The following is a 10,445-nucleotide window of genomic DNA, read 5'->3' as shown; positions in this document are numbered from 1 at the left end:
CCCCGGTCCCCATCCTGGTCCTGGACGTCCCCGGTCCTCAACCTGGTCCTGGACGTCCCCGGTCCCCATCCTGGTCCTGGACGTCCCCGGTCCTCAACCTGGTCCTGGACGTCCCCGGTCCCCATCCTGGTCCTGGACGTCCCCGGTCCTCAACCTGGTCCTGGACGTCCCCGGTCCCCATCCTGGTCCTGGACGTCCCCGGTCCCCATCCTGAGCAAACTAAACAGTTTTTGTCTCCGTACCATGAGAGCAGGAAGAAAACAGGGGCAGAAGTGGTGAAGAAGAACTTTATTTGGAGACAAGAAGAAGAGCAGATGTTGACCAGCTGTGATGTCATGATGATGTCATGATGACGAAGCTCCGTAGTCAATAGAAACCAGGATGACGGTGACGTTGTCGGCGCAGCCGCGTCTCACCGCCTCGCTGGCCAGTTGCTGGCAGGCGGCGTCGAAGCGGGCTTCCTCCTCCGCCTGACCCGACCGGGACTCCGCTCCTCCCTCCTGCACACAGACACCGGTTAGAACCGGTCCATCAGACCGGAACCGGAACCAGAACCAGCAGAAAGACGGCGGAGACACCTGGAGGACGGTGAGGACAAACTTCACCGCTTCATCCACCGAGAAGACCTTAAACACACCGTCACATGCCAGGAGGAGGAACCTGCAGGAGGAGGAGGAGAGTGGGTAGCCTGCTGCTGGAGGAGAGGAGGAGCATTCTACTCCTCTCCTCCAGCAGGAGCAGCCGTCGGAACGGACCAATCAGCAGCCGGTTCTGACCTGTCGCTGGCGGTCAGCTGACACCTCCTCAGGTCGGGGGTGGAGATGACGCCGCAGCGTTTGTACTGACCGTCTCCGATGGAGCGAGACACCTCCAGCACGCCGAGGACGCGGCCGTCCCTGTGAGGACAAACGGACGGGTTAGCGTTAGCTCCCAGCATGAGGAGGAGGTGCGGCGTGCGGGTCCGACCTGACAGCGCCTCCTGCTCTCTGGATCCTCATGCGCTCCTCGTAGATGGTCGGGTTGTGCTCCTTACTGAGCGCCAGCGTCGCCGTCCTCCGCCGTCCGTCCACTGTCTCCGTCCGACACAACACCGCCTGCAGACAGAGACGCCGTCTGAGCACACGTGACAAGGCACGTGGCGTGACAAGGCGGCGGCGGCGGCTCACCCTGCTGTCTCCCAGGTTGGCCACGTACGCCGTGGCGTCCACCACCAGCAGGACGGTCGCCGTGGAGCCGTCCTTCCACGCTGGCTTCCTGCGCAGAGACAGCAGCTCAGACATGGAGGACGCCGCGGGGCGGAAACAAACGCTCTTACTGGCTGGACGCCGTCTTCAGGAAGTCCTCGTCCGTCTGCCGGAAGGCGTCCAGGAGACACATCCTGATCGGCTTGTCCAGGCGGTCGGCGTCTCCTGCAGCAGAGACACGTCTGAGGACACGTCTCATCGTTATGGTGAGCTGCTGAAGGAGACGCACCTGCAGGGAACCTCTTGGCCAGATTCTGGTGAAGATGTTCGGCGGCGAATCGAGACGCGCGCGCTCCGCCGTGGCCGTCGAAGACGGCAAAGTAAGAGACGCGAGACCTGCGGGACAAGAGAGAGAAAGACACACCTGTAGGCCGGACTCAGGCGGGTTTCGCTCCAAACTTTCCCGTCCGAGTCTCACACGCTCCCCGGCAGCGACGGCAGGTTCATGTCCGGCAGCAGCACGTGAGCGTCCTGCATCTCCTCGCGCTCGCCGCGCCGCGCCGCCACGTAGGCCTTCAGCGCGGGGACGCCTGCAGGACGACACACAGCGTGAGTCCGGCTTCCGTCACGCCAACGTCACGTTTGCTCTGAGACGGAAGGAAGCAGACAAACATCGTGCTGCAACAGCTGAAAACCTTCTCTACAAACTTTCTTGATCTCCTCCTCCTCCTCTTCCTCTTCTTCATCCCGCCTCCGTTTCATCGCTTTCTCCTCTTCATCATGTCTGGTCGTCTGAGGCGGAGCTAGAGGAGTCAAACACATGTTCAATGTGTCTTCTGCTGGATAAAGCTGGAAAATAAAACAGGACTGTGTTTCTCACACACACACACACACACACGTAAACCTACAAACACACACATGCACACACAACCCCTCCTGAATGAAAACTTCATGCCGCATTAAGTTTCATCTCAATCCATTATTCATATTTTCAAGAGATAAATGTTCATATCTGGATGTAAATCATATTTTATGTAAATATATTTAGATCTCTGGACAATCTGAGCATTAATATCTGGATGTAAATTTAATTTAATGTAAATTTATTTAGATTTTATATAAGTTTAGACTTTAAGTAAATATATTTAGATTTCATATAAATAATTTAGATTTTATGTAAATATATTTAGATTTATGGACAATCTGAGAGTTAGCATCAGAGCTAATGCTAGCATCCATCCCAGTAGAACCGGAAATTTCCAGGAACCGGTTAAGGATCTGCGGTCGGTACCGGGTCCGCGAACACGACTCGTGCAGGTCCCCTCACCGGCAGTCTGTGTCGGTTCTGGAAGGTCGTCGAACAAATCCATTCTGATGGGTTTAACCAGCTGTTAGCCGCAAGCTAACAACCTAGCCGCGGAGCTAACTGCCTTCCAGCACGCGGCTTCCACTGGGAGGTGCACGTGTACGTGTACGCGTGTGTATGCCCGTGCGTGTGCTGACGGTTCCAAGTGGACACCGGGTCCAATTGGGTCAAGATGTGGTAAAATCTGCGGGTTAAACGTATTAATCACTTCTGTTCCAGAACCGCAGAACAGAGCAAGCACTTCCGGTTACTCCTTTCCGAAAAATAATCCACTTCCGGCTCAGTAATTATAATTTATTATAATATAATATAATATAATATAATATAATATAATATAATATAATATAATATAATATAATATAATATAGTAGAATATAATATAATGTAATGTAATATAATTATACCATGGTAATTGTGAAATTTAATGGCAACGTCTCCAGGTGTGTTTTAATGTGGATGAAGATGGATCCAGAATACAGAAACTTTTATACCACAGATGTTATATGACCCGTCACTGCAGACCTTCACCACAGACATCATATATACATAGACTCATCGTGCTTCCTACTTCGATGGGTCTCCATGCGCCTCCAATGCATTTATCTGTAAGGTGTAGGTCCAACCACAACAATAACTTCACCAATTTTTACCTGATTTTTCTCACAGTTTGGTTTGTTACAAAGGGCAGAGATATTGTTATGATACAGATCACTGTAAAACATTAAAAATTGTTTTATGCTAAAAAAAATTTTTATATGCTATTTAACAAAGACATAAGGTAGCTATAATATAAATAAATGTATAAATGAATTTGACATTAACATGTTTGATTGTTTATTGATGCATTTGGATTCATCTATTTTTATCTGGTAAAATAACAAATTATTGTTCAACCTTGTGAAATGTAATTCCACAAGATCTGCTTTCAATATTTCGCCGGTTATTGCAACTGCATGCTGAACAAAACACGGGAATAGCTGCTGCTTTCTTTTGACAACGGTTGACTCTCTCTTTTATTTACATTTATTAATTTATCACTATAGAGATACAGTTGTACCAAGTCTGAAAATAAAGTATTGTATCAAAACTGTACAATTCAGCAGTTTCTCAGAAAAACACTCGGAGAGCGTATACCTCTGCCAAGGTCTTTTAAAAGTTCCTGGATCCAAACGGTGATCCGGATCACCACCAAAATTAAATCAGTTCTTTGTTTTCATATTTTCAACAAGTCCTAAACATTTCATGAAAATCTGTTCATAACTTTTTAAGTTATCTTGAACACAAGCAAACAGATAAAGCGGTAAAAACATAACCTCCTTGGTGGAGGAAAATATGCTACAATGTAAAACTCTCTTTGTGAAACATCAATATATTTTTCCATAAACACCTCATAGGAGTAAAATTTATCATTTGCATTCAGTAGATTTTTCACTGTGTTGACATGTTTTCTCTCTGGACATTCGGACAGCTGTAGAAAATGGCGTGATGACAATGTAGGGAACAGGTGGACATTCGGACACATTGGGGGTGTTTCTCAATCCAGGGTCTGCACACTTCCAAGTACAGATTCGTCGGCTACATGCGTCATCGTGGCGCGCCAAGTGCTGTCTCAATTCAAAGGCTCCCTCGAATCCACCCTTCAAATCCGCACTTCGTTTGGCTCCAGATGAGCTTAAAACGAAGGATACAAGACATGTATCCTTTGCACCCTCTCCTATCCCAGAATCCATTGAGCTCCTGATAGAAAAGAATGAGCAGCAGAGCACCGGTGTAGGTACCACACCATCCAGACCGTTTATTTATTTATTTTTATGAATAAACACACACATATGTGTGTCCAATAACCACAAATTAATTTCATTCCAGTCGTCCTCAGATGTCTTCATCTCCTTTCATTAAAGAAAAGACTGAATTTATTCCAGTCACTCAGATAACTGGAGACTGGAATAAGGAACAATAATTAAAAATGTGCTGAATTATAATCCAGTGATATAAGACACTGTTTTGTCATTTAATTGTGTTAAAGAAAAAAAACCCAAAAAACAGATCCTGGACAAATTAGAGCATTTTACTGTTGAACAGTGGGACAAAACACCTGTCAACAGGTGCAGAAGTCTGACTGGGAGGAACAGAAAACACCTGACTGGGGGTTCAGTCGGTGAATTTAATCCAACAAAAATCACTCATATATATATGAGTGATATATGAGTGTGTATATATATATATATATATATATATATATATATATATATATATATATATATATATATATATATATATATATATATATACACACACACAGGAAACTGAACGCACCACCTTTTATTTTATCATCATGTTTGTTGTTGTTTTGTCTCTTTGCTTGTATTTGTTTGATTTGTTTGTCTTCAGTTTAATTATTCCTTTCTGGAAACCAACCCTGTGCCCCCCCCCCCCCCCCCCCCCCCCCTTGATCCGCGCGTAGCCGCGGACTTGCGCATCCCCTATTGGCTGACGGCTGGATGGAGGCTATAAAGTTGGGTTAGAAAGTGACCCTGAACGCATCACAGTCCGCGGATCTGGCTGTGATCAGAGCCGCGTGTTTTCTGGCTCCGTGGACATGCGGGTCTTCTGGCTGCTGCTGTGGACCAGCTGCGGGGCTCGCGGCGCAGCACTGCGGGAGGAGGCGGGCACGCGGAGCGGGGTCCGCACCGGGACCGGCTGGAAGAGGGGCACCGGCAGACCTGCAGCCTGGGGACAGCTGGAGGAGAAGCCCGGTGTCCGGAGACCCCTCCTGCCAGGGTCCGGTTTGATTTCTGATTCAGAAGCAGAAAAGTTGCAGTTTGGCTGTTAAATCGCAACAATGTGCGGTTTTTCCCGCTTTGTGCGCAACTGTCGGTCACATGGTTAAATCCTGGTAAATGTCTTCCTCTGGAGACGGTGAGGAAGAGGAGGAGGAGGAGAAGCTCCATCAGAGCTTCTTCTTCTTCTGAGGTAAAATGTAGAAACAGCGGGTCGACCAATCAGCTCGAGGCAGGTGTGTGAGACTGCAGACATGTCAGGAATGTGTGAAATACTCTGTGTGTGTGTGTGTGTGTGTGTGTGTGTGTGTGTGTGTGTGTGTGTGTGTGTGTGTGTGTCAGGTTGAAGTCTGGCTGACGGTGAAGTGATGGAGGTAAAGTCAACACACACACACACATTCAGCAGATCGGTGTGTGTGTGAGTTTGAACCGACTGACCGGTTTTAGTCGGAACCAGTTTTTCTGCTTTTCAGGAGATTTTCAGACAGAAAATTATCAGAATTAAAACAAGAAATTAAAACAATTTAAATGAGAATCAGTTTGAAGTTTCTGCTCAGATTTTATGTTTTATTCTGCTGAAGCTAAAAGCTGATTCTCCACACCGGTCTCTAGTCCGGTCTCCGGTCCGGTCTCTAGTCCGGTCTCTGGTCTGGTCTCTAGTCCGGTCTCTAGTCTGGTCTCTGGTCCGGTCTCTAGTCCGGTCTCTGGTCTGGTCTCTGGTCTGGTCTCTGGTCTGGTCTCCGGTCTGGTCTCTGGTCTGGTCTCTGGTCTGGTCTCTGGTCCGGTCTCTGGTCTGGTCTCTGGTCTGTTCTCTGGTCTGTTCTCTGGTCTGGTCTTTGGTCCGGTCTCTGGTCTGTTCTCTGGTCCGGTCTCCAGTCCGGTCTCCGGTCCAGTCTCCGGTCCGGTCTCCAGTCCGGTCTCCAGTCCAGTCTCTAGTCCGGTCTCCGGTCTGGTCTCTAGTCCGGTCTCCGGTCTGGTCTCTAGTCCGGTCTCTAGTCTGGTCTCTGGTCCGGTCTCTAGTCCGGTCTCTGGTCTGGTCTCTGGTCTGGTCTCCGGTCTGGTCTCTGGTCTGGTCTCTGGTCCGGTCTCCGGTCTGGTCTCTGGTCCGGTCTCCGGTCCGGTCTCTGGTCCGGTCTCTGGTCTGGTCTCTGGTCTGGTCTCCGGTCTGGTCTCTGGTCTGGTCTCTGGTCCGGTCTCCGGTCTGGTCTCTGGTCCGGTCTCCGGTCCGGTCTCTGGTCCGGTCTCTGGTCTGGTCTCTGGTCCGGTCTCTGGTCTGGTCTCTGGTCCGGTCTCCGGTCCGGTCTCCGGTCTGGTCTCCGGTCTGGTCTCTAGTCCGGTCTCTAGTCCGGTCTCCGGTCTGGTCTCCGGTCCGCTCTCCGGTCCGGTCTCCGGTCTGGTCTCCGGTCTGGTCTCCGGTCCGGTCTCCGGTCCGGTCTCTGGTCCGGTCTCTGGTCCGGTCTCCGGTCTGGTCTCTGGTCTGGTCTCTGGTCTGGTCTCCGGTCCGGTCTCTGGTCTGGTCTCTGGTCTGGTCTCTGGTCCGGTCTCTGGTCTGGTCTCTGGTCTGTTCTCTGGTCTGTTCTCTGGTCTGGTCTTTGGTCCGGTCTCTGGTCTGTTCTCTGGTCCGGTCTCCAGTCCGGTCTCCGGTCCAGTCTCCGGTCCGGTCTCCAGTCCGGTCTCCAGTCCAGTCTCCGGTCCAGTCTCTGGTCTGGTCTCTGGTCTGGTCTGGTCTCCAGTCTCCAGTCTGGTCTCCGGTCCGTCTCTGGTCTGTGATTTGGATTCGTCAACAGATGGATTCTGGGCCTAATTCGTGAACCAATCAGAGTGATTGATCGTGATGACATCAGCCTGTCCCTTATAAAGTGTGAACAGGTGTCCTCACATTTAGAGATTTACTTCCTGCAGGTAAAGTACTGATGCTAACATCAAGCTAATCTAATGCTAGCTCCGTGCTAGTATTAGATTAGCTTGATATTAGCATCATGCTATGCTAGCTCCGTGCTGGCATTAGATCAGCTTTAACCTAACTATGTCGTTTTACTCTGTATATTCAGCGGAGCTTTTATCTGAAGCGACTGACATGAGCGTGAGAACAAACACTCCCGTACCCCGACAGGCACATCGGGGACAACTCGGGGTCCAGTGTCGTGCCCAAGGGCACTTTGGCACACAGTCAGGGGAAGCCTAGAATTGACTGACAGCCGTTTTTTTTATTTACATTCAGCTCAGTTCAACACGATTCTGATCCTCATCATAACCCTGATCCAGACCTGGATTGGAACCAGGTTTTTGGACTTGGTACCGACATGTGGATGCTCCGTTTCTTCTAGGAGACATTTGGAATCCTGATGGCCCCAGCTTCTTGTTGGACCGGACAGTAAGGAAGAGACTGGTTAAACTGGTTAGACTGGTTAAACTGGTTAGGAGCTGGATCTGTTCTGGGGATCTCACTGGACTCCATCCAGGAGGTGTCGGGTAGATGGATGCTAGCCGTCCAACGTCCAACATGGAAGATTCATCCTGTTGTAGAGGCCATTAGCAGGGTCTTCCTTCTGCTGTGGAAATTTGCCCGATATGGGATCAATAATTCCGATTTTTGTCTGAAGACGACTTTCAGACCAAAGCTGATTTCTATCGTCAGCTATGTTAGCTCAACAGCCTCTCTGCGAGGTGACTTTCTTTTGCCTGAATTTATTTACAATTCTATTAAAGTAAAAAGTAAAACGTGAGCCGTGATAGAATATTAAATAAATCTGAATATATGTAAAAATAGATGTAAATTATTGGTAATAAATTCATTTTTAAAATGTCCACAATATGCACTTATGAATTAGTTTGACTTCTATACATTTTATTTTTAATCAGACAGATGGAAAACATCAGGTTTAGTTTCCTATCCTATTTATTCAGCTTCTCTTTTGTTCCGCTAAGCGTTGTTATTCCTGCTCGCCATGTGAGGAGGATGAGGGGAAGGAAGCTGGAGATGAAACGTGATCTCCAACAAGCTGTGCGGTGTTTTCGGAAAACCAAAGAAGAAGAATTTCTTTGAAGATATGCAGTTTGAGAGCGTAGGAAGCTAACCACGGCTTCACAGAGCAGCTGTGAGGTAGTTACATCAAAGCCTCCTTTGTCTCAAAGTTACCAAGTTTATGTGCTTTTTACTTGGGAAGAGTTTCCGAGAGGCACTTTTATTTATTAAATTTTTTTTGTGCAAATATACAGCGTTGGTTCCGACTTTTCATTTTATTCCGTTAAAAAAGGCGAAAATGATCACGTCAAGAAAGAAAAACAGGATGAATATAAACCAAGCTTCAACCTACGGCGGCTAAAAGTGAAGCCTATGCGGAAATGACAAAAACTGCAGTTCCCCCCTTTATCCACTAGGGGCTCCAGAGCAAATCCCCATAAAGTCTCATGTTAAAAAGACCAACTTCACAGCAGAAATAAACATGTTTACCTTCATGACAACTGTGGGGGTAGTGAATTATTTTCTAACTCCTCCATTTAAAAGTAATTTATTTAGAAATTTGGCATATTTAGGGGCGTGTCCTTATGATCGACAGGTACCCAATCTCCCACTTCAAGCAGAAGGAATTTAGAACAGCCGTTTTTAGCCGGTTAACAACGTGACTTAGCTTTAGCCCGCTTACCTCCGTTAGCTTGTTAGCTCCAACTAAGTTTGGGTTAGCCCGGTAAGCTCTTAGCTACAGGCAGCTTGGAGTTCGCTCGATGTCAGTCATCCACCCCAGTGCTCACAGCCCCCTCTCAGCTCCATCTTTTAGCCAATTTTTGTTTCCGGGAGAAACGACATGCATGCCCCTGCCAAGATGGTGATGGTAGGAACCGCCCACCGAGCTTCAATTCAGCTCTTAAGAAGCTTACAGCTGATGTCACGGAGGCTCCGCCGATCTTTTATATACAGTCTATGATATAAACTAAAGTGTTGTATATATTTAGCAGCTTATTAGCGTCAACATTAACAGCTAACATTGACAGCAGGCTCTGACATTAGCAGTTAACGCTAAGGCCACAGTCAATAACTGCTGATACTATGATTGCAGGGATTCACAGCTAATGCTAAGACCATGAGCAGCTAATGCCAATACAGCAGGCTTCCACATTAGCAGCTAATGCTAAGACAGCAGGGTCTCGCGTTAGCGGCTAATGCTAAGACAGCAGGGTCTCACATTAGCAGCTAACGCTGAGGAGCAAGCTCTCCCATTAGCAGTTAATTATTTAAAGGTTGATCCCTGAAATTAATCTTGTTACCACAAATGATTTTAGTGTTTGTTCGTAAATCAACAGACTCTCGATTGTCTGGTGGTTTTTCTAAAGCTTGACCAGGTCAAGTTTTTCTAAAACTTTTCTAAAACTTTCTAAAACAGAAATGAGGACCGGTAACGGGGTTTCTGTATCTTCACCAGGTCAAGTTTTAGAAAAACTTGACCTGGTGACAGCATCAGATGTAGACGCCGATGCAGAGCGCTACAGTTTTAGAAAAACTTGACCTGGTGAAGATACAGAAACCCCGTTACCGGTCCTCATTTCTGTTATCGTCAGTGCAAACAGCCAGAACGTCTTGGCGTAAGGAGGTCGAAAGCGGCCAGGGTTCTGCTGCCAAAGCTGTGTTTGGACATGCTAGCGAGGCCTCTCTGCTGCTACAATACGAGCGGTACACTGTGAGTAATGATTAAATCCTCTGCCGAGAGGCCGCACACAGCTTCCTGTCCTGAAACCTTCATCCTGACTTATTACTGATAAACAGGAAACTGCTAGTGCTGTAGCGCTCAGCATCGGCGTCTACATCTGATGCTGTCATCATGTCGTCATGGGGGTGGGGTCGCCACCTAGGTTGCCTTCTGCCTCCTAAACAAGCTTGTCGGCACATTTCTTCTGATTTCTTCACACTTCCTGTTGCACACAGCTGCGAAGTCACGCCGGTCCGTCACTTTGATGAGGCGAAGGGGGTCGGGCAGGGGTCTGTTAAGCACCGGAAGAACTCTTGTTAGGTGACTTTGTTGATGAAGATCTGGACCAGATTTCAGTCCAGCACCACAATGTGGGACTAGATCTCCAGCCAGACTCTTGTCCTCTTGACGATGGTGGAACGACCTGCCG

General features: G+C 48.1%; 1 protein-coding gene across 6 annotated transcripts; it reads right to left on the bottom strand.

The window, feature by feature from the left end:
- Window positions 1-281: 281 nt before the first annotated feature.
- ilkap (integrin-linked kinase-associated serine/threonine phosphatase) lies at window positions 282-2,798 on the bottom strand. Of its 6 annotated transcripts, XM_079246515.1 has the most exons (10): window positions 2,512-2,798; window positions 1,880-1,987; window positions 1,663-1,774; window positions 1,474-1,580; window positions 1,316-1,409; window positions 1,167-1,254; window positions 967-1,094; window positions 777-896; window positions 579-660; window positions 282-500 (listed from the first exon to the last, which is right to left on the bottom strand). In XM_079246515.1, the coding sequence occupies exons 1-10, from the start codon at window positions 2,552-2,554 to the stop codon at window positions 345-347; spliced, it is 1,038 nt and encodes a 345-aa protein (XP_079102641.1). In that variant the 5' UTR covers window positions 2,555-2,798; the 3' UTR covers window positions 282-344. The 6 variants fall into 6 exon arrangements, with proteins under 6 accessions (XP_079102641.1, XP_079102642.1, XP_079102643.1 ...); XM_079246516.1 differs by lacking the exon at window positions 2,512-2,798 and having other exon boundaries at window positions 1,893-1,985; XM_079246517.1 differs by lacking the exon at window positions 2,512-2,798 and having other exon boundaries at window positions 1,857-1,956.
- Between the last annotated feature and the right edge of the window lie 7,647 nt (window positions 2,799-10,445).

The sequence above is a fragment of the Telmatherina bonti genome, assembly GCF_933228915.1.
Source record: "Telmatherina bonti genome assembly, chromosome: 9".
Taxonomy (NCBI): Eukaryota; Metazoa; Chordata; class Actinopteri; order Atheriniformes; family Telmatherinidae; genus Telmatherina; species Telmatherina bonti.
Note: the sequence above shows the minus strand (reverse complement) of the source record. Positions and strands in the feature narration are given on the sequence as shown.